General features: G+C 47.6%; 2 protein-coding genes across 2 annotated transcripts in view; one reads left to right on the top strand and one right to left on the bottom strand.

The window, feature by feature from the left end:
* Pde6b (phosphodiesterase 6B) overlaps window positions 1-22,966 on the top strand; it is a 36,758-nt gene extending 13,792 nt beyond the window's left edge. Inside the window, exons 2-22 of the mRNA XM_057772177.1 lie at window positions 5,401-5,553; window positions 6,032-6,121; window positions 10,142-10,282; window positions 10,367-10,441; window positions 10,894-10,958; window positions 11,603-11,669; window positions 11,924-11,971; window positions 13,421-13,570; window positions 13,853-13,996; window positions 15,146-15,211; window positions 16,110-16,256; window positions 17,844-17,951; window positions 18,189-18,298; window positions 18,501-18,588; window positions 19,029-19,129; window positions 19,230-19,337; window positions 19,672-19,735; window positions 19,949-20,023; window positions 20,618-20,701; window positions 21,948-22,104; window positions 22,905-22,966. Of these exons, the coding sequence (XP_057628160.1) occupies window positions 5,401-5,553; window positions 6,032-6,121; window positions 10,142-10,282; window positions 10,367-10,441; window positions 10,894-10,958; window positions 11,603-11,669; window positions 11,924-11,971; window positions 13,421-13,570; window positions 13,853-13,996; window positions 15,146-15,211; window positions 16,110-16,256; window positions 17,844-17,951; window positions 18,189-18,298; window positions 18,501-18,588; window positions 19,029-19,129; window positions 19,230-19,337; window positions 19,672-19,735; window positions 19,949-20,023; window positions 20,618-20,701; window positions 21,948-22,104; window positions 22,905-22,966 (2,103 nt within the window). The remainder of the gene's footprint in view (window positions 1-5,400; window positions 5,554-6,031; window positions 6,122-10,141; window positions 10,283-10,366; window positions 10,442-10,893; window positions 10,959-11,602; window positions 11,670-11,923; window positions 11,972-13,420; window positions 13,571-13,852; window positions 13,997-15,145; window positions 15,212-16,109; window positions 16,257-17,843; window positions 17,952-18,188; window positions 18,299-18,500; window positions 18,589-19,028; window positions 19,130-19,229; window positions 19,338-19,671; window positions 19,736-19,948; window positions 20,024-20,617; window positions 20,702-21,947; window positions 22,105-22,904) is intronic.
* A 1,556-nt stretch (window positions 22,967-24,522) lies between these two features.
* Window positions 24,523-25,658, bottom strand: Atp5me (ATP synthase membrane subunit e). The gene is made up of 4 exons (XM_057772558.1): window positions 25,500-25,658; window positions 25,226-25,280; window positions 24,940-25,038; window positions 24,523-24,613 (listed from the first exon to the last, which is right to left on the bottom strand). The coding sequence occupies exons 1-4, from the start codon at window positions 25,533-25,535 to the stop codon at window positions 24,588-24,590; spliced, it is 216 nt and encodes a 71-aa protein (XP_057628541.1). The 5' UTR covers window positions 25,536-25,658; the 3' UTR covers window positions 24,523-24,587.
* Between the last annotated feature and the right edge of the window lie 2,301 nt (window positions 25,659-27,959).

The raw sequence follows: 27,959 nt of genomic DNA, 5'->3' as shown, positions 1-27,959 counted from the left end.
GTTCAGGAAGGTAAAAATTTAGCTATGAGGTAGTCATATGCTTAAGGCTAGAAGGAGACTTGTCCTAGGGAGCTCTATATTCTTGTCTCACCTGTGGATTTACAGAAGGAAACTCAAAATAGAACACTAGCCAGACTTGGCATAGATATCCCCAGAGATCTATATCACCAACCTCACTCTAAACCAGCTTCTCAGAGACACATGAATATAACCAGATCTGCCATGAGGGACAAGCCCCAGTTCTGCCCAGTCTCTGGCCCTGGACCCTAGCACTTCCCTACCTTCTTAAGATTCTTGTCTTGTGAGGATCATGAGATATCCATAAAGATACCAAGATTCTGTGGACATAGGCTGTGGGGTAAAGACCCCAGAGCAGGGTCCTAAGCAGGAAAAGGTTTGGTATACCAGGGACAGGTAAGACTGGAGCAAGCTGCTTCCATACAGAGATAGCGGCTGTGCACCTGAAACCAACACAGGCACCTGATAAGGAGACTGGGAACCTGGTCCAGAGGCAGAAAATCCAGGTAGGCAGATGCCGCAGAGAAAAGGGCATGGCAGATTAAAGGGATTCATGAGCAATTTATTTATTTATTTGATAATTGTTCTTAATTATGTGATGAATGCACACAAATCATATGTGAAATTACCCAATTCAATATTTTATTTAAAACTGTCACATACAGGTAAGTAGGAGGTAAATTACTGTTATTAAATATTTAATTTTATCAATATTTAGTCAATATTTCTAAAGCTATTATATAGCACATCTTTTTAAACTATTTTCATATTTCATATTTTATCTTAGTAGTAATAAATATCCATTATTTTATATAACAAGTAAAATTTCCCAAACACATAAGCATATGTAACTATTAGTGTCCATCTCTTGGAATTTTTCTTCTTTTTTAAAATTAATTTATTTTTTAATTTCATTTACATTCCAACCACATTCTCCCTCCCTCTCTTTGGCTGGGTTCCCAGAACTTGGCCTGGTGCTTCGTTGTGGATCTCTGCATCTTGTTCCATCAGTTATTGGATGAAGGCTCTATGATGATATTGGTATAGTCATCAATCTGATTACAGGGAAGGCCAGATTGGGCTTCCTCTCCATATTGCTAGGAGTCTTAGCTGGGATCATCCTTGTGGATTCTTGGTAATTTCCTTAGGACCAGGTTTCTCCCTAACCCTATAGTGGCTCTCGCTATCAAGATCTCTCTTTCATTGCTCTCCACTCCATCCCTCCCCACTCTTGACCATCCCATTCCCTCATGTTCTCATCCCCCTTCCCCCCCTTTACCACCCCTTACCCCGCCCCAAGTTTACCCAGGAGATCTCATCTAATTCCCCTTCCCAGGGTGACCCATGTGACCCTCTTAGGGTCTTCCTCGTTGCCTAGTTTCTTTGGAGCTGTGGGTTTTAGTGTGAATATTCTTAGCTTTACATCTAATATCCACTTATGAGTGAGTACATACTGTGTTTGTTTTTCTGATTCTGAGTTACCTCACTCATGATGGCTTTTTCTAGTTCCATCCATTTGCCTGCAATTTTTATGATGTCATTATTACCAACAATTGAGTAATACTCCATTGTGTAAATGTACCACATTTTCTTTATCGATTCTTCAGTTTTTTTTTTTAAATATTTATTTATTTATTTATTTTTATTATGTATACAATATTCTTTCTATGTGTATGCCTGAAGGCCAGAAGAGGGCACCAGACCTCATTACAGATGGTTGTGAGCCACCATGTGGTTGCTGGGAATTGAACTCAGGACCTTTGGAAGAGCAGGCAATGCTCTTAACCGCTGAGCCATCTCTCCAGCCCGATTCTTCAGTTTTTTAAATGATTACACAATGGAGTATTACTCAGTGTTAAAAACGACGACATTATAAAATTTGTCGGCAAATGGATGGAACTAGAAAGATCATCCTGAAAGAGATAACTTGGATCCAGAAAGACAAACACGGTATGTACTAACTTGTAAGTGGATATTAGCTATAAAGTAAAAAATAACCATGCTATAATCAACAGACCCAGGAAGGCTAAGTAACAAGGAGAGCATTTTTTTTTTTTTTGGTTTTTCAAGACAGGGTTTCTCTGTGGTTTTTTGGAGCCTGTCCTGGAACTAGCTCTTGTAGACCAGGCTGGTCTCGAACTCACAGAGATCCGCCTGCCTCTGCCTCCCGAGTGCTGGGATTAAAGGCGTGCGCCACCACCGCCCGGCAAGGAGAGCATTTTAAAACCATAGCTTTGATAATATTTAATTTCCAGCAGGGGAAGAAAATGCAGAGAGAGAGAGACAGAGAGAGAGAGAGAGAGAGAGAGAGAGAGAGAGAGAGAGAGAGAGAGAGAGAGAGAGAGAGAGAGAGATAGGTGAGGTTCCTTGGTAGAGGCCAAGTGAAACACAGGAAGATCCCAAGCTACTCTATGGTTTTGTTTGCGAAATGAGGCTTATAGAATGTGCAGATAAAAGAGGTGCTAAAGTGAGGTCTCAAATGTGGCAGAAATAAAGCCAATAAGAAAAGCAAAACTAGACAACCACTGTCCTGGCCGGTTTTGTGTCAACTTGACACAAGCTGGAGCCATCAGAGAGGAAGGAGCCTCAGTTGAGGAAATGCCTCCTGAGATCCAGCAGTAAGGGATTTTCTCAATTAGTGATCAATGGAGGCGGGCTCAGCCCATGGTGGGCAGTGTCATCCCTGGGCTGTTGGTCCTGTATTCTATTAGGAAGCAGGCTGAGCAAGTCACAGGGAGCAACCCATCCATGGCTTCTGTATCAGCTCTAAGGTTCTGCCCTGTTTGAGTTCCTGTCCTGACTTTTTTCAACAGTGAGCAGCAATATAGAAGTGTAAGCCAAATCCACCCTCTCCTCCCCAAAATCCACCCTCTCCTCCCCAAAATCCACCCTGTCCTCCCCAAAATCCACCCTCTCCTCCCCAAAATCCACCCTCTCCTCCCCAAAATCCACCCTGTCCTCCCCAAAATCCACCCTCTCCTCCCCAACATCCACCCTCTCCTCCCCAACATCCACCCTCTCCTCCCCAACATCCACCCTGTCCTCCCCAAAATCCACCCTCTCCTCCCCAACATCCACCCTCTCCTCCCCAACATCCACCCTCTCCTCCTCAAAATCCACCCTCTCCTCCCCAACATCCACCCTTCCTCCCCAAAATCCACCCTCTCCTCCCCAACATCCACCCTCTCCTCCCCAAAATCCACCCTCTCCTCCCCAACATCCACCCTCTCCTCCCCAACATCCACCCTCTCCTCCTCAAAATCCACCCTCTCCTCCCCAACATCCACCCTTCCTCCCCAAAATCCACCCTCTCCTCCCCAACATCCACCCTTCCTCCCCAAAATCCACCCTCTCCTCCCCAACATCCACCCTTCCTCCCCAACACTTTTGGTCATGGTGTTCCATCATCGCAGCAACAGAAACCCCGAGACAACGACCTAGCATGTATGCCTGTGCCTCTGTGCCTCATTGGAGGATCAACTGTGCTTCATCCATGGCAGCGGCTCTCAACATTCCTGATTCTGTGGCCCTTTAATACTCATGTTGGGGCAACCCCAACCGTAAATTATTTTCATTGCTACTTCATAGCTAATTTTGCTACTATTATGAATAATAATGTAAACATCTGGTATGCAGGATTGCTGATATGCAGCCCTCGTGAAAGGGTTGTTCGACCCGAGAGGGTTTGTGACCCACAGGTTGAGAACCACTGATCTAAGAGTCAACTATGTGGACCTGTGTGAACCATCTGAGAATCAAGTGTGTCTGTGTGTCTGTGTGTATCTGTGTGCAACACATGAGGGTCAAGCGTGAAGGTCTGTGTATAACACCTGAAGGTAATTTCTTGCTCTATACAGAAACGCTTCGGTACGCCTTAGTATAGCGCTTCAAGACTACTCCAGAAGCAACCTGCAGGTCAGGATTAGCCTCTAGCTAATCGGGAAATAGGTATGTCCAAACCACCAGGTATACAATTGCTACAGTGACTAACCATGAGGAGCTACTCAGGATATTCCTTCTTTGGGAGCACACACCATTTCATTCCATATGACCAAGGCCACGTACTTATACTTCAGCCAGAAAAAGTTAGTCATCTTCTACGACAAGATGTTAGTGTCTAGCTCAGTTACATCACCTCTGTCAGGACTTGCTGCTCACCTTTCTTCTCTGCTATTATACATATGCTGGTTTACCTCCAGCTTGATGCCACATGGCAGCCAGGTGGCAGCTGCTTCTCCAAGAATCAGGAAAGGGGAAGAGTTGGCTCCACCTACATCCCAAGCTCCAGGATGCTAGCAGGCTCCTTCTAAACATCTTTAGCCAGCCTGCAACCAAGGAGATGGAATGCCAGCAGGGGACTTAACAAGTTGCTCACAGTGTTGAGCTAAGGAGAATTATGTCAAATCACAAGAGCTGTAAGATACTGTCTTAAGTACATCTAAGAAAATCTCTGTCAACAGTGGCACAATAGATGTCAAAGGTATTGATAGCTGTCCATCAGCTACTGGACAGGAATGGGGGGGACAAAAAGCTGCTCTAGTTCTCAAGGACAGACCCTAAAGAGAGGCTAAAGTCACAGACATTCATTCACCTCAGTCACTGTGCCAGGGAACTTTGGCCTCATGTAAATAAAGGAATAACAAGAAGGCAGAGAGTGAGGCAGAGACATGTCTGTTAGGAGTGCCTGGCTCTAATTTAGTACCCTGAGCCTAGTTCCAATGGCCCACTCCTTTCAGATATGGGACATAGGAGCATTCCTGAGCCCTCTTTGAATCTTCCCTGAGCCCAGAAATAGGTGAAACTCAGCATATCACAGAGTCTCATGGTGGACAGTGGTCTGTGGAGCAGAGTTTGAGTGCAGGGCTAGTGGACAGACCCCAAGATACAGAAAACTCAGCTCCAGCTCCTCAGCCGCATTTCTTAGTAATGACATCTGTAACAAGCCACGAGTCTCAACAGAGTCCATCCTTCATCCAGTCATAGTTACCTTTCCAGGAGGAATGTGCAGGAGGTTTGGAGGGGGCTGGGGGGAGGAGACAGTCACCTGGGCTATAAGTCTAGGGGTAGGCAGTGGGGCAGACATGAGTATCCAGGAGGCCAACTTTGCCCCAAAATAGAGAGCTGCTAGATAGAGGATCATATAGGGGCTCTTTGGGAGGAAACGTTGGGAGACTTCTTTGGAATCAGAGGTGAAGTGAACTAGGAGGAACCTTAGGGACTGGCTGAACTCTCTTTGGCCAAAGACTGTCCTGAGTTCAGAGGTGGGGCTACCTGACGTTGTAGCACTAGTCTAGACTGTGACCTCCTAGAGCTTGGCCCCAGTGTGAAGCTTAAGAGGGCCACACCGCAGACCCCAACAATAACCTCCCCCCCTCACTGCAGTGTCCTCACTTCAGCCCCTTTGCTGATGAGCTCACCGACTATGTGACCAAGAACGTTCTGTCCACACCAATCATGAATGGCAAAGACGTCGTGGCTGTGATTATGGCTGTGAACAAGCTGGATGGCCCATGCTTCACAAGTGAAGACGAAGATGTGAGTGTCCAGGACATGCTAGAGACCCATGTCTTCACGTGTGTTTGCTCTGTATGTGCTGCCTCCCAGCATGCCTTTGCTCATCTGCATGTCCCTGTCTCTTTTCACGTGGCTAAACATGTCCCTCGACAAGTCTTAGTCTGGTTTGTGTGCCTCTGCTAATCTCAGTATGGGAGCTGTGCTCCTCCAGATGTACAAACCGTGTCCTTCAGATCTGTGTATCTCTGTTATCTGGGTGTGTGCACTGTGTGCCAGCTGTTCTTCTTGATGCATGAGTCGTGTCCCTCTGCATATCTTTGTATGTGAGCCATGTCCCTGCCCCACAGGACTGATTTGTGTGTGTAAGTCCACCCCCATGAACAGTATGTTTGTATGTATGTGGCAATTCCTCCAGAACTTTTGACACATGTCTCTTTTCTATACATATATCCTTGAACATCTGGATTTCTGACTGAGGCTGTTATGATTGCTGTTTCAGGTTTTTGCAAAGTACCTGAATTTTGCTGCATTAAACCTGAAGATCTATCACCTAAGCTACCTCCACAACTGTGAGACACGCAGAGGCCAGGTACTTGTATGCCCTGGCTGGTTCTTTTCCAGCCTCCCATCCTGCTAAGTGGTTTTCTCTTCGTGAGTGACTGAGACACAGAGCTGTCCAATCAAAGCATGACTCTGGCCTAGCAGGTCCAGATGTTCCTACCTGTATCATTGCCTGTACAAAACTGAGCAGGGTCAGGGGTGCTGTGCTCACCTGGGCAGGCAGGTTGTAAGGCGGACACTGAAAACATCCTCTGCTCATTCCTACAACTGATCTAGTTGGCACAGCTTCATTCGGAGACAGACACCACTGCTGCAAACGTTTGGAGGAGCCGAAATGAATTGTAAATTAACTAAGCACAGAATCTCCTTATGGGATTGGGCCTGACAAAGAATCTGGAATGCTTTTGCTTTGCATGCAATAGAAACTTGAGTGTCCAACAGAGTAGTGTGCTGTGGTTTTGAAACACATATCAGTGTGCCATAGGCTACAGCACAAGAGTTCAGAAGAGGTCTCAAGGCAAAGTTCTCCTCAGACTCGATAGCTCTCCTCTCTGGGGCAGATGCGATGAAGCTCCAACCCAGGATGGACGTAGGCTAGAATCTTCCCGGTAAGCGCACCTTGGGGTGCTACACACATTATTAGAAATGGGCTAGTCCAGGTGCGAGAGTTAGCCGAGAAGAGGCTAGATATAATGGGCCAAGCAGTGTTTAAAAGAATACAGTTTGTGTGTTGTTATTTCGGGGCATAAGCTAGCCAGTCAACCAGGAGCTAGGGTGGCAGGAACACAGCCCGCAGCTCCTACTACATCGCTGTGTGATTCCCTGGCTTCTTTGATAAGCTTCCTGCCCCAGTCCTAGAACTCCAAGCCCAGATCGTATATTAGACAGCGCAGATAGAAGCTAAAATCTGAGTACTCAGTATATTTATTTTGTTGCTCCAAGGCCCCTCTCACCTGACAGAAAAAGATAATGTGTGCTAACCTGTATGTGCCTACACAATAGGTATACCACATACAACCATCATACGTGTATAAAATTAGACATAATTTCTGATTGATGCTTCCAGCCCTGATCTATTGCCACAGAGAGCTTTCTCTTCTTCTTGGTATGTACCCTCAACAGAGAGAGGCCTGGCTCCTCTAATCCACCATCCACCTCCAAAATGTAAGAATTTTTTTATCAAGAATGTTAATCTTCACTCCTATGAAAAGAGCAGAGCACAGAGATTATGCAACCCCTTTGCCTTCTATCCTAAAAATAAATTAGCACCTTCTCCCTGCCTCTGCATTAAACAGTACACTTGAATGCTTTTGGTCTACATTCTTTCTTGTTTAGTTTAAAATATATCCTTACATATACATATATCCACATACATACATACATACATACATACATACATACATACATACGGTGGGAGAGATGGCTCTATAGCTGAAAATGAGTACTACTCTTTCAGACAACCTGAGTTCAGTCCACAACTGCCTATAATTCCACTTCCAGGTGGTTCAATGTCTCTGGCTTCTGTAGACACTTACATTCACATACATCCACACTTATGTGCACACACCCACACAGAGATATAATGCATATGAGAGAGAGAGAGAGAGAGAGAGAGAGAGAGAGAGAGAGAGAGAGAGAAGAGCACAAGGTCTATAATCCCAACACCCATTCAGAAGGATCATCCTCAAGTTCCAGACCAGCCTTCTCTACACAGTGATCTTAGTGAGTTTTAGACTAGCCAGAGCTTTATAGAAATGCCATATCTCAAACAACAAAAGCAAAGAAGAATATATTCGTATAAATTTTAGATATAAATCCTTTACCAGAAGTATGTTTTCTCCCTTTTCATTTTCTTAATACTACCTGTGGCAAAACAGAAGTTTGGAATTTTAATAACTCCAATTATCATAGTCATCTTCATAGATTGTTATACCTAAAACTTCATCATTAAACCAAAGATTACTCAGGTTGTCTTTCAGGTAGGTCATCTTCTAGGAGTTTACATCTGGGAGTCTGAGTTTAGGCTTATTAGTTTGATGAACATTGTAAAGCCTGGGTCTGGGTTCACTTTTGCATATGGATAGCCAGGTTTTAATCATTTGCAGAAGACAACAGTTTCTCCATGAATCACTTTTCCTAACATTGTAAAGTCTGGGTCTGGGTTCACTTTTGCATATGGATAGCCAGGTTTTAATCATTTGCAGAAAGACAACAGTTTCTCCATGAATAGCTTTTCCTATTTGTCAAAGGATAGTTGAATACATTTGTGCAGCTCTATTTTTTGGATTCTCTAGTTTTCTTCCTCCCATTGATCATTGTTGTCTAGAGAAAATTTTGAGGTTAAGAATATCAGTCTCCCAATATTGTTTCTTTTCCAGGGTTGTGTTGCCTATTCTGGGTATTTTGTCTTTACACATAGACTTTAGAGTCAAGTTTTCAAGATTTATAAAATGGATTGCAGGTATAACTTGGATTTTTCTAAGTCTATACTAAGTTGGAAAAAATTACCATCTTAAAAATAGTGAGTCTGAGCCGGGCGGTGGTGGCGCACGCCTTTAATCCCAGCACTCGGGAGGCAGAGGCAGGTGGATCTCTGGAGTTCGAGGCCAGCCTGGTCTACAAGAGCTAGTTCCGGGACAGGCACCAAAGCTACAGAGAAACCCTTTCTCGAAAAACTAAAAAAAAAAAAAAAAAAAAATAGTGAGTCTGGGCCAAGTAGTGGTGGCCCATGCCTTTAATCCCAGTCCTCGAGAGGCAGGTGGATTTCTGTGACTTAGAAGTCAACTTGATCTACAGAGTGAGTTCTAGGACAGCCAGGGCTACACAGAGAAATCCTGCCTCAAAAAATCAAAAAAAAAAGAAAAAAAGAAAAAATGTGAGTCTTCTGGGCTTGGGATATGACTTTGTAAGAGCGCTTCCCTGCCATGTGAGTCTTCTGGGCTTGGGATAGGGATATGATTTCCTTGGTAAGAGCACTTCCCTGCCATGCCTGAAGACTGGGCTCAGTGCCCAGCACAACATAAAACCTGGCACATTTGCAATTCTAGCACTTGGGAGGCAGAGGCAGGCGGATCTCTGTGAGTTCGAGGCCAGCCTGGTCTACAAGAGCTAGTTCCAGGACAGGCTCCAAAACCACAGAGAAACCCTGTCTCGAAAAACCAAAAAAAAAAAAAAAAAAAAAAAAAAAAAGAATGATTTCACAGGGTTGCTCCATGGTGTAACGAATTCCATATTAGACTTTTAGAGCCTGAAGAACAATGTCATCTGTTGGAGTTTCATAGCATTTTTTTTTATCTAATTGAGGAAAATTACTGTATTTTTTGTTGCTAAGATGTTCTATTTTAACTGAATATTGGATGCTATAAAATAATTATTCAACGTCAATTGATAAGGTCATGGAGATTTTTTCATCTAGTTTGCTAATGTGTTAGATTATATGAGTTAATTTTGGGTTTGGGTTTGTGGTGTGTTTATTTTTGGACTGTGGTCTTACTGTATCATGCAGTCAGGTCTTGAACTGCTGGGCTTCAGTGATCCTGTCACATTAGTCTTGGGCTAACTGAAACTACAGATGCATACCCCAAATCTAGTTTATATTAACTGACTTTGAAATGCTGAGTTGGTCTTACATAATCTGGGTCATTGGGGTATAATTGTTTGGTAAGCAATTGGGGTATAAAATTTAATAACAATTACATTATTGTTACAGCATTAGACTGGTTTTGCCTATATTCTTTCTTTTCTGAGACAATGCCTTGCTTTGTAATCCAACTTGTTATGTAGTGTCTACCTCCCAACTGCTAGAATTGTAGGTATATACTACCACAAGTGGTTGTTTTTGCCAATGTTCAGCTAAGAATTTTTGTATATGTGTGTGCATGCGTGTGTATGCGTGTGCATGCGTGTGTGTATGCGCATGTGTATGTGTGTGCATGTGTGTATTGTGTGCATGTGCGTGTGTGTTTGTGTGCATGTGTGCGTGTGTATGTGTGCCCACACATTTTCTCTCTGGTACTCATGCTCATAGCGGTGTGTGTCACCCCTCCAGGTGCTTCTCTGGTCAGCCAATAAGGTATTTGAAGAGCTGACAGACATTGAAAGGCAGTTCCACAAGGCCTTCTACACTGTCCGGGCCTACCTAAACTGCGACCGGTACTCAGTGGGCCTCCTGGATATGACCAAGGATAAGGTGAGGTCTCACATTCTCAGGTGCCTCCTTCCTATGGTGGCACAGTTTGCAGACTGAGCATTCCTTTCTCTCTTCTCTGCCCAGGAATTCTTTGATGTCTGGCCAGTGCTGATGGGGGAAGCCCAGCCATACTCAGGCCCACGGACACCAGATGGTCGGGTAAGTCAGGATGATAGGTGGCAGGCACCCCACAATGGGGCTGCCCTGAAAAGGATAAGGAGATAGAGTAGCCTCAAATACCTACCTGCTCTCATTGCCTGCACTGCCCAATGAAAGTGGATTCTCTAGATCGGCTTTAGCTTGCCAGAGTTCCTATAAACATTGTGGCATACTTGCACGTGAATTTTAGTGTATGTGTGGGGTTAAATGTGATAAAGGAAAGATAGATGTGAACCTGGTGTGCAATGCACATCTATGAGTGTGAATGCCAGAGAGAATGTATGGGCACACACACACACACACATTACATGGGTGCTGTGCATGTGTCATCTGTAGATTTGTATCTTTGTGCACGGATGTGTCTGGGTAGGCACTGTTCTCTTTCCCCTTCAACAAAGACTCTACTGAGAAGCTGACCAGGAGTCCCTACACTGATGTGTTCTGTTTCTTAGGAAATTGTCTTCTACAAAGTCATTGATTATATCCTCCATGGCAAGGAAGACATCAAAGTCATTCCGTAAGTTCTGGGGTTTGACAAATGGTTCACTCCAGAATGGAACATCCCCCAAACCAACCTCTGGACTAGCCATCTCTAGGGTGTCTATGTAGAGCCAGCTCGGCCTTCCCAGGACAGTGAGGAGGAACACGCCTAAGGCACTTAGATATCTAGGGAGTCAGGTGCGCTGTCCGGATGGCCCCAGCAGCAGCAACTCAACCATCACAGCCCTGGCAGGTAAAGCCTCTACAAGGTGAGGCCATCATCACAGTTCAAAGGGAAGTCTGGTACAGAGCACATGCCTAGAGGGACAGTGGTCCTATGTTTACGTGACCAGTGACCTCATGAACCTATAAACCTGTCAACATCCCAAACAGGCTCCAAGAAGCAAGTAGACTTCAGGTATCAGGACTGCAGAACAGGTAGCTAACACTGACTCTCCAGAGGACAGCTGAAGTCAGGAGCCTCCAGGAAGGGAGGAAACCCTGCAAAATGAGGAGATCCAACATGGCAGAATGGAAGGAACCTCCCCCTGGCTTCCTCCAGTCCTCATCAGTTTTCTACCCCTCCCACCTGAGCTCAGAAAAGGGCATGAAGTGAACTCGTCCCTGGTTCATCTCACAACCTCAGCATCTGTTCCTCTGACCTCTGCTCTTTTCTCACAGCACACCCCCAGCCGATCACTGGGCCCTGGCCAGTGGCCTCCCAACCTATGTAGCAGAAAGTGGCTTTGTGAGTGCCCCTCTCCAGGCCCTGGCCTGTCCTTGCCGGTGCTGCAATGCCTGCTGGCCTGCTACCCCCTGCTAGCCCTTCCTGCTAGCCCTTCCTGCCATCCCTTCCTGCTAGCCCTTCCTGCTAGCCCTTCCTGCTAGCTGCTACTCACCTTGCCCAGTTAGAAGCTCCTTTCACAGGCAAGGCTAAGTAGACTAGTGCTTGTGTCTACGCGTTCAGTTGCTCAGAGTGGAATTGCTTCTGATCCTTCCCAGATATGTAACATCATGAATACTTCAGCCGATGAAATGTTCAACTTTCAGGTAATCTGCCTGCTTATTTTTAGAAACTGTGTTTTACTTGAAAAGAGGGTATTTTGTTTCAGTAATGGTGGATTGAATTAGGTTTTTCCATGTCAGGAACAACTTTATGGGGCTGGGGAGGTGGCTCAGTAGGTAAAGTATTTTCTACACAAGCATGAGGATCTGAGTTCCAATTCCCAGCACCCACATCAAACAAACAAACAAACAAAAAACAGGCATGGTAGCATGTACCTAAAATCCCAGTGCTAGGTTGCGGGGTGAGAAGCAGGCAAGACAAAATAATCCAGGGGGCTTGGCGACCAGTTAATCTAGCCAGTCAGTGAGCTCCAGTTTCAGTGAGAGGCCCTACCTCACGAAAACAAGTGGAAAGCAATAGAGGAAAACCTTCAACACGGACTTCTGGCCTCCACATGTATACACATGTGTATAATATACACATATAAAACAACTTCCCTCATATCTGTAATCTCATTACTCAGAAGGCTGAGGCAGAAGGATTGCAGCAAATTAACCCAAAGTCAACCTGGAATCAAAAAACAAAAGAAAAATAAAAGACCAAATTCATTCTCAGTGACTAAGAAACATACCAGAAATGTGTATTTGTGCTTCCAGGTCTACAACTGGGGTGATTTTATGTGGGTTCAGTTAGAATCTGTTGGTCTTGGCTAGACTCAGGTGATCTTGTCTTAGTCTCAGGTGACCTTATCTGATCTCAATTGATCTTGACTGGACTCAAGAAAGCTTATCTGGGCTAAGTGGATTCTGTCTGGTCTCATCTGGTCTAGTCTGGTCTTAGTTTATCTTCCCTGGGTTCATCTGGGCTCAGTTGTTCAGGAGAAGTCAGCTAATCTTTGGGCTCACTCAACCCTGGCAGGACTCAGCTGAATTTTCTTTTGTATCCACTTGATTGAACCTGGTCTGGAGAATTTCTCTGGCCTGGGACTAGGAAGGGTTTAGAGTTTCTCTGCTCTATCTGTTTTCAGCTGAGGTTTGGGTAAACATGCCCAGGGCCACATAGCACTTTCCTGAGGGAGGTCATGTTAGTAGGAACATGCTTGTCTCAACAGCCTCTTGAAGGAACAGGTCAAAAGGCATTATGCATATTTCATGTCGGAAGACATAATACACCAACTATATAATGTTCAAAGTCCAATGTAAAGTGGAAATGTGGGTTCATTTGTTGAGCAGTTAGTAAGAGCTTTAAGAGCAAGGCTTCTGAGAAGTACTTGTGGAGACTAGAACCCTCATGTGCCCTTGACATTTGCTACCGTGGGGAAATTGCTTCCTCCAGCCCATAAAACTACAACACAAAGCCTATGAAGATAAAGTTCACAGACAAGTAAGAGTGAAGAGACAGTATTCAAGCTCTGAGAGCAGAGAAACCGAGGTCTACCACCACCAAGCCTCACCAGACCACACCTGAAGCAGCCTTTCTCTCTGCTCCTGCAGCAGGGGCCCCTGGATGATTCTGGGTGGGTGATCAAGAACGTTCTCTCCATGCCCATCGTCAACAAGAAGGAGGAGATAGTGGGGGTAGCGACCTTCTACAACAGGAAAGACGGGAAACCATTTGACGATCAAGATGAAGTTCTCATGGAGGTAAATATCCAGCACCACGCATGGACAAAGGTGTCCATCTATGACGGTGTGGGGCATCAGTGAGGATTGCCCCTCTCCACACACATCTGGGCCCTGCTTAGCACTGAGTCAGAAAGAAGGGACAAGGATAGTTTCCCAAAGTTCTATCTCTGGAGACCTCATTCGGAGGCATCCACCGTACTGCAGTAGCGTGGGAAACTGGCCACTGAGTCACAGGTGTAGAAGACAGTAAGCAGTCACCAGGGTGACTTGCTAATGGGGGATACTGTTGTCTCGCTCCAGTCGCTGACACAGTTCCTGGGATGGTCAGTGCTGAATACCGACACCTACGACAAGATGAACAAGCTGGAGAACCGTAAGGACATCGCCCAGGACATGGTTCTGTATCATGTGCGGTGCGACAAAGATGAAATCCAGGCAATCTTGGTAATGTGCCTGGCATTCTACGGGGCCCCTCTGTCTGGGAAGGAAGGGAGATCATTGATAACAGCATATCTTTGGGACCCAGGCTACATCTAACTCTAATACTGCATACACACTGTACAACCCAGACACTCCCTGTGTCTCATCCTAAGCAGTGAGCAGGGGTGACCAGAGCCTTCCTAGCCCATCATTATTCCATCTGTCATCCGTGTGTGTCACTAAGGACAGCACAGGGAAAGGAAGGAAAGTTAGGGTTCCTGGACTGACCACTTATGCCTGGAATTGAGGGTCTGAGCATAAGGAGACTGCTGTCCTTCAGTGATCAGGAGCCGTGTGTTCAACATGTTCCATGATGGCACACCGTCATTCTGGTACATTTCCCGGGTGAAGGCGATGTTGCCACTGTCACATGGGTAAAGGCGACACTGCCGCTGACACACTTACGGATGGGTATGATACCGCCATCCTGTCACATGGTGCGAAGATTGACAGTCACTTTGTTATAGTCATAGGGTAAAGATGATACTATCGTCCTGGCCCTTGTGGGGGAATGGTGATGAGTTCACTCTGTAACATTTGTGGAATGAAGGGGTTCCTGTCACTCTGTCATTCCTGGGGTAAGGGTGATACTGTCAGCCTATCGCATGTCTGGGGTACGGGTGATACTGTCAGCCTATCGCATGTCTGGGGTAAGGGTGATGTTGTCAGCCTATCACATGGGGTAAGGGTGATACTGTCAGCCTATCACATGTCTGGGGTACAGGTATATTGTCAGCCTATCGCATGTCTGGGGTGAGGGTGATATTGTCAGCCTATCACATGGGGTATGGGTGATACTGTCAGCCAATCACATGTCTGGGGTGAGGGTGATACTGTCAGCCTATCACATGTCTGGGGTGAGGGTGATATTGTCAGCCTATCGCATGTCTGGGGTACAGGTGATATTGTCAGCCTATCACATGGAGTACGGGTGATATTGTCAGCCAATCACATGTCTGGGGTGAGGGTGATATTGTCAGCCTATCACATGTCTGGGGTGAGGGTGATATTGTCAGCCTATCACGTGAGGTACTGGTGATGCGGTCACTCTGGCATATAGGGTGAAGTGACACTATCACTCAATCCCACAACTCACCTGTCACTCTCTGTTAGCCAACAAGGGATCGCCTGGGGAAAGAGCCCGCTGACTGTGAGGAGGATGAGCTGGGGAAAATCTTGGTGAGAACCTGCTTCCAGTGGACACAAGCCGCTCTCAGGAGTGGCAGGAGGGAGCGCTGGCACACACAGCATCCTTTCATGACGTTAGTGTTACCTGTGTAGGAATGTCAACACTTCCCAACAGAGGTGACAGTATTGACTCTGAGTGTCCAGCTAGAGTCTCCTTGATACCTGCCCTGCTGAATGTCTCTGTCTGCCTTCCTGCCTCCTCTGTGTTTCCCAGAACCATGCATGTTTTACCTCGTGCAGGCACAATTTGGGCCAAGTGTCCATCTGTACTGCCTCCCTACAGGAGTAACATGGGCTACGTCCCCTAGTTTAGAGATAGCTGTGTTCATGTGTTTACATACTTCTGTGTGCACTTGTGTATTCACGCATGTGTGTGTATAGGCACATACAGACACATGTTTGTATGTCTCCCAGAGAACATCCCCACATGAACTTGACGGTTATGGGATACCTACCTTTTCCTGTCACCTGTGTGATTTACCTGTTTGTTCTACTGAATAGTTTTGGAGTTTATTGATGCATTCAACATGTTCTGAGTACCAATGGTTCTGTGTGCCGTGAGTGTGCACATATGTTCCCATGTGTCCAGATGGGTAGGTCTGAATCTATGTATGTGCCTCTATAACTTTTTGTGTACATATCTTTATGCTTGCTTTTCCAACGTCACTGCTACCAAATCAGGCAAGCGTCTCACAGCCCAGTCACCTGGCGGGTGGAAACAGCGCCATAGGATGGGTTGGGACAATATGAGTGGTCTGGTAACTGGAAGGCAGACATCAGCAGAGATACCTGAGTGTCTTCCTGGACAAAGGCTCAGAGAAAAAGAAAGGTTAAGAACCAGTGGGGGTGTGGTAGGCTTGCTTCCCTCAGCCCATAATCTCTCTTACAGAAAGAAGAACTCCCAGGGCCTACCCAGTTTGACATCTATGAGTTCCACTTCTCCGATCTGGAGTGTACTGAGCTGGAGCTAGTCAAATGTGGCATCCAGATGTACTATGAGCTGGGTGTAGTCCGCAAGTTCCAGATTCCCCAGGAGGTGGGAGATAAGAGGAGGTGGAGGGGTGGTTAGGGGTTACAGCTCCCTGAAGAGGTGAAAGGCATGGGGTGATGGAGGGGGGTGGTCCACATCATCGCAGAATCAGTGAAATATACACAGCAAATATACCTAGAATAAGTGAATGGATGGATGGATGGATGTGTGGATGGAGTGATGGATGGATGGAGTGATGGATGGATGGATGGATGGATGGATGGATGGATGGATGGAGTGATGGATGGAAGGAGTGATGGATGGATGGATGGATGGATGGAGTGATGGATGGAAGGAGTGATGGATGGAAGGAGTGATGGATGGATGGATGGATGGATGGAGTGATGGATGGAAGGAGTGATGGATGGATGGATGGATGGATGGATGGATGGATGGAGTGATGGATGGAAGGAGTGATGGATGGAAGGAGTGATGGATGGATGGAGTGATGGATGGAAGGAGTGATGGATGGATGGAGTGATGGATGGAAGGAGTGATGGATGGATAGATGGATGGATGGATGGATGTGTGGATGGAGTGATGGATGGATGGATGGATAGATGGATGGATGGATGGATGGAGTGATGGAAGGAGTGATGGATGGAAGGACTGATGGATGGATGGATGGAGTGATGGATGGATGGATGGATGGATGGATGGAGTGATGGATGGATGGATGGAGTGATGGATGGAGTGATGGATGGATGGAGTGATGGGTGGGTGGGTGGATGGATGGATGGAAAGTTTGTTTATTAGGTGTTCCAAACAACATTTTTATTGTGGCATCAGAGGGGAAACAGGGAATTTGTCATAGGATCCTGAGGGAATTGCAGCAACTGCTCGCTAGAATAGAACCGCACATAGTATCCTTTAGGTTTGCCCACAGGAGAGCCCTCAGGGATCACCGCTGGGAGGAAGGGAAGCTTATTCCAGCTCAGAGCCCTCCATTCTGCTCCCTCCCTGGGCTTCTCACTCTATCATCCATCCATCCTCCACACCTGCGTCCCCACAGCCCCACATGAAGAATAAATAATCTCTCATGCTCCCAAGAAAACAAGAGTGACAGGCTGGTGTTTCAGAAAGGATTTTTAATAAATTCTAAGGGAAAAAGAACAGAAAATTATTTTAAAAACAGTACCAGAATAAAAATATTTCCAAACAATTATTTGACCCTAACTATCATAATGGAAATATTAGTGTGCTCCCTTAGCCTACATTCTCTTTCTTGAAGAAAATGTACAGGTGATCCACCTTCCTGCTCATAGACCACACATCTGACCCATTCAAAAGATGTTTCTGTTTTGTTTGTTTCTCAAAGTATCCCATATCCCAAGGGTCCTCTTTCCATTGTGGGTCTGGGCCATGGAGACAGAGGCATCAAATTCCTAATGTCTGGAGCTATTCTTAGCTCTAATGCGTGAGAGCCCTCCCCAAACAGGAAGGGGCAAAGGAACAAGGAGCAAGGGCTGTGAGGCCGACAAGATAGAAGTAGGAGAATAGGTATGACCAGCTCCACTGCAAACAGCTTGAGAGGCTTGGGTGGATTCTCACGTGGTGTGACTTCCAGAGCCTACATGTCCTCTGTTCCCCCAGGTCCTGGTGCGGTTTCTGTTCTCTGTCAGCAAAGCCTACCGGAGAATCACCTACCATAACTGGCGCCATGGGTTCAATGTCGCCCAGACCATGTTTACATTACTCATGGTATGTATGTAAATGGGATGGGGTAAGATGACTCATGGGCTGAGGCAAAGACCACAGTTAACTACCTTCAGGTCCAAGGACACTCATTGTTCTCGCCCAGTCCTGGAAATGGGTGGAGGGGACCTGGGTGGGCAAAAGAATGGGCTTGGGCTAGGCCCACCTTCCCTTCTACCTCTGCTTTCTGGAGTCAAAGAGTTGGGTCAGTGGCAGGACCCAGAACTGGACTTCTCCCCACAGACAGGAAAACTGAAGAGCTACTACACAGACCTGGAGGCCTTTGCCATGGTTACTGCTGGCCTGTGCCACGACATTGACCATCGTGGCACCAACAACCTGTACCAGATGAAGTAGGCTATGGGGAGGGCAGGCTCGTGGTGGGCATGGTAAACCATAAACCAGGTTCCCTTAGGGTTAGTCTTTGCAGTCTGGCAATCAGTACTGAGAGGGGCCACCTTGAAGGTACAGTGCCAGGTGGGCCAGACCTCATCCTAGACTGCCTTCTAACATTGCTTTTGTTGTGTCCTTCTTTTTAAACAAAATACGAAACAGATCCCAGAATCCTCTAGCCAAGTTACATGGCTCCTCAATTCTAGAACGGCATCATCTGGAATTTGGGAAGTTTCTGTTGGCAGAGGAGGTTTGTTCCTGATTTGGTGATATGTCCTCCTTTGGGCTGTAGCAGACAGACAGGAGACCCTGGGAAGTATGGGTTTACCAGTGTGAGGTGCTATGGGACAGGCTCCTATCTAGAGATGTTCCCACAGGGGGTAGAGTTGCTTCAAGGGGCAGTTGCCAGGAATGTCCACTAGTAGGTATAACAGATCATGGAAATGGACAAAGATATCTGACCCAGGACACTCCCAGGAAGAGGACAGACACCAAAGGAGGACAAGGATGTCTATCCTTGCTTGGAGACTTAGCCATAAGATTGATCTGGGGTCAGTATTGATCTGGGATCATGTAAACAAAGGCCAGGTTAGAACCAGGGGAGTAGACAGACCAGACCCCGAGAGTCAAAACCAAGGGTACCACAGGCAACATCTGCCACAACCCAACACCACCTGGTGGTCCCCACAGAGCTTGAACATCTACCAGAACCTGAACCGGCGTCAGCACGAGCATGTGATCCACCTCATGGACATTGCCATCATTGCCACGGACCTGGCCCTCTACTTCAAGTAAGAACGCATCTGGGGCAGGAGTCTGGGTGGAGCCCTCAGTCGACACATACAGCAATGACCAATCCGTCACCCCCTCCTCCCCTCCTTCTGGGACCAGGAAAAGAACAATGTTCCAGAAGATTGTGGATGAGTCCAAGAACTATGAAGACAAGAAGAGTTGGGTTGAGTACTTATCCCTAGAGACAACACGAAAGGAGATAGTCATGTAAGTAACAGGTCTATTGTTGGCCAGTTAGCCCTGCAGACCTCCCTAACCCCAGGGATAGGAGACTCCAAAGCAAGAGTAGTTCTCTCTAAATTGAACAAAGGCACTGGCTCAATCTGTCCTGAGATTCATGGACATCAGCACAGAATTCAGACTGAGATAGCCTTCATTAGGACCCTTGATCATCTCTTGCTTTATCCTCAGAGTTCCCCTTCTTTGCCTACAAGGTGGTGACTCAGGCTCAGCACCTTCCCCAGGACTGTCTCAGAGATGCTGAGAAAATGTGTTCACTCTGTTCTCGGAAGGACATGTAGTCTGATCTGTCTGTCCACAGGGCCATGATGATGACTGCATGTGACCTGTCTGCTATCACCAAGCCCTGGGAAGTCCAGAGCAAGGTCAGGACTGATGACCATCTGGATTCAGAATAGCCTTCAGAGGCCATCCTGGGTCTTCACCTATGGAGCTACAGGGAAATAGTGTTGATTTTTGAAGTAATTTCTGGGTACAGCAGTGAGAGACACCATATAGACATTGCCTGCAGAGCTTCAAGGGGGAGGGCCTGCTGCTCCCGAACATAGAACCCCACTATAACCTTTGTGTGTGCTCAGGTCGCTCTTCTGGTGGCTGCTGAGTTCTGGGAACAAGGGGACTTGGAAAGGACGGTCTTGGATCAACAGCCCATTGTGAGTGTTGCTTCCAGAATCTTCCATCTTGACAGATGAATTCGAACACTTGGTAGTGCTCCAGACCCTAGGAGTTTAAGGTCCTGAAGTCTTAACTTTGATTTGAGGGGTCATTGAAACGAACAGGGGTAATTTGGCTTGTAGAATAGAAATCACAAAAAATTGGAATATCCAGGTTGCAGCCCACAAGCAAGAGTCTCCAGGGCCTATGCAGCTGCACAGTATGTACAGTAGGCAGGGGAGTCTAGGGATGGCAACTCCGAGAAGGGCAACCCTGAGAAAAGGGGAGGAGTAGAGGCAGTAGTCCATGGCAAGACAGACAATGAGGCCATTACAGTTAGGGGTAGGCCCACAGCTAACAGCAGGGATGGTATCTATCCACACATGAACTAGGAACTACATAGGTTTGCTTTCACCACTTGGGGATATGGCAGGCGAAGGCTTTATCTCCCAAGCCTGCTCTACTAATGTGAAACTGACTGGAGCAGGCTTTAGACAAGGTTCAGACTCAGCACGAAAGAGGCCTTTGCCAGCTAACAAAGTCTCATAGAGAGGAGCAGCATCCTTTTCATCTTCCTGTGTTTCCTCCACAAGCCCATGATGGACCGGAACAAAGCAGCTGAGCTCCCCAAGCTGCAAGTTGGCTTCATCGACTTTGTATGTACTTTCGTGTATAAGGTACGCAGCAGAGGTGTTCTATGTGGCCTGGGGTGGACTGGCCGAGAATGGGTAGGGAATGGGCTGGACCCAGCTGTGATCTTGCGGGGACATTTGTGTGGTCTCCACCTTTATCTGATAAGGTATGATGTACAGTACACTTGTCCTTCTACCCTATCACAACACCCATCTCAACCTGCCCAGGCAATGGTCTGTCTCAAAATTTGTGAATGTCCTTCAGAAGCACCTAGTGCACCCCTAGAAGGTCCTACTCACCCTGAGGTCTCACTTTAAGGATCCCTACCTCAAGGTGCCACTACTCACAATGGACACACTGTCTTCAGGAAAACAGCTGCAACTTGCCTACTAGGTTTGGGTGAAAACATGGAGGTGAGCCTGAGTCTGTCTCCGCTGGCACACCCCAATACAACCTGAAGAACACGACAGCAACTGTGTTCCCACTAGCTGATCAGGCACCAATGCATGCCAAGGTTTGAGTTCTGCTATTGATTGTAGGACATGAGGCAGGAACTTGGAGAGACTCGAAAGATAGGCCTGACTGCAGTGTCCTTGTGTGATGCACATGACACCCCAGCTCCACCTACTCTGGTTGTCCTCGGTGGTAACGGACCCCACATTGTAAGGCAGGCACTGTGTGATTCCAGGTGAAGCCAATCATAAGCAGCCAGGCAAGCAGAAAGAGGGGGTCCCTGGAGGCCCCACTGTCTTCCTCAGTCCATCCACATCACCTGAAAGCCATTGCAGGGCTTGTTGAAGCTTCCAGCCCTGCTGCAGCCGACATTCCCTGCTCTGTTCTTGGGATGCTCATCCTGCTAGACCTCTATGAGAAGTACTTACACCCAGCAGCTCCCCCCACACAAGCTCCTAGTCGTCCTCCTCCTTGGGGACTATCTGGAAAGGGAAGACTACAGTGGTTCTTCCCTATGCTGATCAACTCTATGTGACAGTGCCTAGGGTTCAGCCCCATGTGAAACAGCTGAGGGTGGGGAACCAAGCTCACGCTGAGCCTGTGGCAGCCACAGGTCATGTGACCTGGGGATCAGTAGTGGTCACCTCACAAGCATAGTGCCAGGGAGTGTGGGGCCTCACTTCACTGTCCTTATGACTTTTAAAATAAAATACGTCACAGATATGAGAGCATCCTCAGTCTGTTGAGTTTAGCGGCAGGGAAGCCCGAGACCTTTGAAGAGCTACTGAGCCCTCCAGGAGCAGGGGGACAGCACAGTGACTTCTCAGTTCCCTCTAGGAATTTTCTCGCTTTCATGAAGAGATCCTGCCCATGTATGACCGGCTGCAGAATAACAGGAAGGAGTGGAAAGCACTGGCTGATGAGTATGAGGCCAAAGTCAAGGCCCTAGAGGAAGAAAAGAAGAAGGAAGAAGACAGAACAGCAGCCAAGAAAGGTCTGGGCCCCACAGAGGACTGGGATGGGCTCAGAGTCAACACCTGAGTCAATGCTGTAACATGGCACAAAAAAAAAAAAAAAAAAAAAAAAAAAAAAAAAAAAAAAAAAAAATCACCAAGCAGCAGAAAGGGAGGCTAATTCATATAGCCCAACAGCTAAGGCTGAGGCCCTGGAGCCAAAGAATGCCCATCCATCTATCCTGTCCTTCAAGGGACATAGCTGCTCATGCCATGTAGATAACAGATCAGACTGAAATGTTCTCTCACTGAGACAGGAATGCTATATTCCTATACATAAGAAGTGAGCTCCCTGAACGTTTCAATAAGTAGTTGTTCCTTCCCAGGTGTGGTACCACGTGTCTGTAATCCCCCAGAAACCAAAGAGCAAACCTGAATTAGACGCAACACAAAGGCAAAAACGAAATCAGTGAGCTAAGCAAGAGTTAAATTGGCACAGTGCTAACCTGTATCCTGTGACTCAGTTAACAACCCACTGCACCCCAGATCAGAAACCCAGTGATATTATCTTCTCCAGGGTTTGTTTACCCTGGGCCTGGGGTTCTCCACGGCCATTGAGAGAGCACACTGAATAAGGCAGCTTCTGGGTCATAGGAGGTCAGGGCTGAAAGTAATCAGGGCACAGTGACCGGAGAGGCTCAGGCACTGAGGCTCAGCATAATCTGCTTGGGTTGTTCTCAGATCCTGTTTAACCCCTGCAGGGAGAACCTACTGGTGCTATTAGAGGGCACCTGGTGTAGAAGGCAGACCAAGCGACCACTCAGTCTATCTTTTCTTGCAGTGGGCACAGAAATTTGCAATGGTGGTCCAGCACCCAAGTCCTCGACCTGCTGTATCCTGTAAAATCTATCTAGTGGCTTCTGGGTCCTCCTGCCACTCACCCACTGGAGACGACTCTGCAGCTTGGTATAAGACATTAGGAAACAGAAGAAGAAAAAGATCAAATATAACTGAATATTTTTAAATTGTAAAGGTTTTTTTTTTTTTCAAATTAAAGCTAACTATGAATGTTAAATGGTGTAGTCCGTATTTATCTGGTTTGATGAAGTTCCCTCAAAGATCTTTACAAAGAATTTGTGAATTGTTTTAAGTCAGAGCGCTACTCTTGTACATACGTGTGCATATAGGTATTCAGTTCCACCTGCTAACATCACTTGACGGCACATCTTACTTGATCCATTGAGAGCTCTGCTGGGTCAAGGCTGTGAGCAGGGCTGAGATCCAATGGAAGTGGCCCGAATGGGGATAACCTGTACTGAAAGCCTGGGTGGGATCCTCCTGAAGGAAGCAGCCAGCTGCTCTGTCTGCTATAACACAGCGGCTGTTTGTTGTGAGTTCAGTGGGACTTAACAAGACTAGGCTTTAAACACGCACTATCTGGCAGAGAACAAACTCATGGGATTTGTCTTCCCAGTCCCAGGAAGAGGATACATCTAGCAGTTTCCCTTCAGCACGGGAAGAGGTGGCAAATGTGATCCTCAGAGTCCCAGACAGTGGGACACCATTTTGGGGGAGCGGAGGGGGGAAGCAGCTTTTCACTCAGCCTGCTTTTTTTATACCAAATACAGGGCTTTCAAGCACACATATGCTGCTTCTCTCAACTCACTTTAAAAAAAAATAAGGCTCTAAACCTACGAAACTTGTGCAAGGCATAAAGCGGAGGGAGCAGTAACACTTCTGCTTTGCTTTTGGTTGCTGTAATAACCATGACCAAGAGCAACTTGGGGGTTAAGGGTTTTTTTGGTTTACATATCTCCATCACAGTCCATCACGGAGGATGGACTATCAGGATGGGAACTCAAGCAGGAGCAGAGGCAGAAACCATGGAAGGATGCTGTTACTGGCTTGCACAGCTTGCTTTCTCACACAGCCCAAGACCATCTGCCCAGGAGTGGTACCACCCACAGTGGGCTGGACACTACCACATCAACCATCAGTTAAGAAAATACCCCACAGATATAACCATGAGCCAATTTGCTAGACAATTCCTCGATAGTGGTTCCCGTTTCCCAGATGACTAGTTTGTGTCAAGTTGAAAAGAACTAGTGGCCAGGATACAGGAGCCCAGGGGTTCGGATGGAGGGCCTTCTTCCAAGACCCAGGGGAAATTACGAATCGGGTGGCACAAGACCCATGTTATTGTGAAGGCATCAACCCCCACCAGCCTTGTACAGGTACAGAGCAGAGCGAGCTGCATCCAGGCGGCTAAGCCACTCTATTTCCTTGGCATCCTCAGAGCCCAGCTTGGCCTTACCTCTGCACCCTCCTGAGCTGCACTTTGTATCCATGTCACACAATGATCACGAATTCCACTGAAACCGCCCCTCCCCCATAAAAACCCAGGAAACAACTGCAGAGCCGGTCTAGAAGCAAACAACCAAGGCAGTAAAGAGGCAACCGGAGCATCGCACGACAAAGCTTTATTCATCCTCAGCGACTTAAGAAAGGCAAGCTCACTGGCGCTTCATTTGAGTATGCTGTCATCTTGAGCTGAAAATCGAGAAGAGACAGTGTCACACGTTATACACACTCGGGCCTCCTGCGAGGACTTCAGGATTGCATTTATAAAAGAATCTAATCCCAAGAGAACCTCACTTTTGACACTAAAACCATCCCTTGCATCCCAGGTGCCCAACGCCCACACCACCTCACTGGAATCTACAGGAAGTCAACAAAGAGGGGTCAGAGGGCCTGTTCATGGGCAGCCTCTCTGAAGGCAATGCTGCAGCACCGCCTGCACATTCCGCTAGTCTCCACGGAGGACAGCAGCTACTTCCAGAAAACCTGGGCGTGGGGGGTGGGGCTAAAAGCCATACCTTCTGCCCGTTCTCTTTCAATCCGTTTCAGCTCATCTAGTCTCTTCTTTTCCTCCGCTGCCACCCTCCTCTCCTCCTCTGCCCGGGGCTTTAGGTAACCTAGGGAGAGGAAGGAATTAACTTCTTCCCTAAAAATATTGCATGAAAACGCCGACCCCAGAATCTCCCGGCAGCTGTTCCCTCCCACCTGCTCCCCTGTGGGCCAAGCATCGTCTCCCTCCCCAGGAGCTGCAGGCCCAGCAATCCCACACACCCCGAACCCCGCACTCCCGGTCCCCGAACTCACTATAGCGCTTGGCGCCGTAGGCCATGCCGAGGACAAGGGCTGAGTATCGGCCGAGCTGCAGAAAAAAAAGACGTTAGAGCAGAAGGACGAGGGGATCGGAGATGGAGGAGTACGGGTAGCGGGGCACAGGGCAGGGGGTTGCAGGGGTCGCCAGGCCCGGGACTGCCTTGAGACCACAACCAGCAGTCTCGAGGGTGGGAGATGCTAAGTCGGGGTAGTGGTAAGGGGCATTCAAGGGCCCTGAGCACCGTGCGCGACTGTGAAGTGGGTTCACCTTGATGAGCGGAGAGACCTGAACTGGGGGCACCATCTTGTCCGTGACCTTCGCGCCGGAAGCTTAACTGAGGCGGAAGACACAGCAAAGAGCAAAGGCCTCCTCCTGCAGCCAGGAAAGCGCATGCGCCATAGCGAAGGCGCGCCCCCTGGTGGCCGGAGGGTAGCGGTGCATTCCCGATGAGTTGGTAACGAAGTCATTGCGACTGCGTGTGCTAGATGACTTCAGGAGGGCGGAGTCTTGGAGCCACGTTACTTGTTTCTGCACAGGCACGTAAAGAGCGACCGACTCTGGAATCCGTCGCCCACTTTCTCTGAACTGGAGCAAGCAAACAATTCGTTCCTCTCTTGGAACAGACGAGCACACCCAGCAGATCCGCCCTGGGCGGTCTTTGGGAGTGGGGGCGAGATTACAGACTTTGTTTTGGTCCTGCCTGCGAGATCTTCAACCTTCCAGGCCTTTTCTGCAACTGCTTGTTCTGGATGCAAACGCCTTGTGGCCAGGGCAACCGGGTTTTCACACTCAGAGCCAATTCAGGTTTTGAGATCTTACAGTTGAAGGTCATTCAAACCGGGCTGACCTCTGGGTCTCTCAGCCCACACTCTAGGGATCCCAAGCCCTGAGCCCTAATGACCCCTCTCTACCAGGCTTCATGGAGACGGACTATGAAGCACCCAAACTGGTTTTCCGCAGGCACTGTCCCCAGAGTGGGTGTCTCTCTAGCAACTGTGTCCACCTAGACCAACAGTTCTCAATCTGTGGGTCACGATCCCTTTGGCAAGCCTCTAGCTCCAAAAATATTTACATTATGATTCGTTTTGTTTGTTTGTTTATTTTTTCAAGACAGGGTTTCTCTGTAGCTTTGGAATCTATCCTGGAACTAGCTCTTGTAGACCAGGCTGACCTCAAACTCATAGAGATCAGCCTGCCTCTGCTTCCCAAGTGCTGGGATTAAAGGCGTGCTGGCTACATCTCGATTCATAACAGTAGCAACATCACAGTTATGAAGTAGCAATGAAAATAATTTTGTGGTTGGGGAGTTATTAAAGGGTCGCAGCATTAGAAAGGTTGAGAGCCACTGGCCTAGATTGAAGCTGTCCCGCCATGGGGCAAACATCAGACAAGCTCATTACCAGCTGTGTCCGACATTGGCAAGCAGTCTCTGTAGAAGTCAGGCATGGTGAGGTTGTAGCCATCCATTGGCTGGCTTTACCCCAATGCCCAGCAGTGACTTGACATCTCCCTAAGGCTGTCTTTGAGTCAGCCTCCTCAGTTTTACATTGCATCAGGGCTTGGAAGGGCACACAGTCCACAGGGATGGGATATCTTCTCCTGACTCCTCATTAAGTCTCTATTTGTAAAGAGAATGTAACTGTGAATATAAAGTCGATAAAATGTAGCAATGAGAAACCTCAGAGCCCATAATAGGCACTCAGCTATCCTGAAGGGAGGAATCCTGCAGAGAGTGGAGGGGCTATCCTGGGCAGTCAGAAGAGGAGCCTCTGCCCTAAGGCCTGGAACTGTGCCTGCATTTGGTCTGGAGTCCAAGTCCCTAAGCCTCCTCTGTTGGGATCCTAGAAAATTCCCTGAGCTGGGAACAGAAATATCCAGACCATATGCCACAGGAGCACCAAGTCTTTTCTTGCCCTTGATAAGCCTGATCTTTGGTTCCCCACTCCCATCCCTACCTGAGCCTGAGTGAGACAGGCAGACTCCTGCCTTCTGAAACATTGCTCCCTGAGGAAACTGCAAAGGCATGCTGACCTACAAGGCACCAAATAAACCTCCTCACCCCTCACAGCCATCTGCATACTCAGCCCCCTCCCTTTCCTGCTCTTAAACAACTGGTTAGATAACCTTAGGTGACCAAACAGGTTTCCCTCACTAGACCTAAACCCAGACTCCTCACCAGCTCAGGCTTCCAGATCTGAAGCTGTCTCTGGGGCCCACGGAGCGTGCACAGAAGCTGCCTGCTGGAGCAGAGGCAGAAGCACCTGACACCCACACTGGCACAGCATGCAGATGGCTCGCTTGGCATCAGCTTTGGCTCAGGATCATTTGTGTGGACAGCATAAGGGGTTAGGGTTCCGCACAGCTCAGGACACCACTGGGACAATTCTGCACCTGTTGAAGGCAGCTGTGTGCAGAATCTAAATATTCCCAACGTGCTATCTTTAGTGCTGTGCTCAGGTTGAGCCAAGATCCTCCCTGGGGTCTGGTGGCCCTCTCAAATTCAGAGTTTACCACTCCTGCAGCTGAGCTAAACCCAACTGAGGCCCTTCACTCTCAGCTACCATTCCCATTCCTGAACAAACTCCCACCCCTGGTAATTCCCCCTGGAGGTCTGAGATAGTTTCTGGGAAGGCAATTCTGTGACTGAGGCTATGACCCTGAGGGACAGGACAGGACTCTGACAATGCACAGTATGGAAGATGTCACAGCTTAGAAATGTACCAGGGT

The sequence above is a fragment of the Chionomys nivalis genome, chromosome 6 (assembly GCF_950005125.1).
Source record: "Chionomys nivalis chromosome 6, mChiNiv1.1, whole genome shotgun sequence".
In the NCBI taxonomy this organism is placed as follows: domain Eukaryota; kingdom Metazoa; phylum Chordata; class Mammalia; order Rodentia; family Cricetidae; genus Chionomys; species Chionomys nivalis.
Note: the sequence above shows the minus strand (reverse complement) of the source record. Positions and strands in the feature narration are given on the sequence as shown.

Coding starts and splice junctions, on each gene's coding strand:
- Atp5me (XM_057772558.1), bottom strand. CDS start 25,535: ATGGTGCCCCCAGTTCAGGTCTCTCCGCTCATCAAG. Junction 25,039..25,225: donor CTACGGCGCCAAGCGCTATA/GTGAGTTCGGGG, acceptor TCCTCTCCCTAG/GTTACCTAAAGCCCCGGGCA. Junction 24,614..24,939: donor TGAAAGAGAACGGGCAGAAG/GTATGGCTTTTA, acceptor CTCGATTTTCAG/CTCAAGATGACAGCATACTC.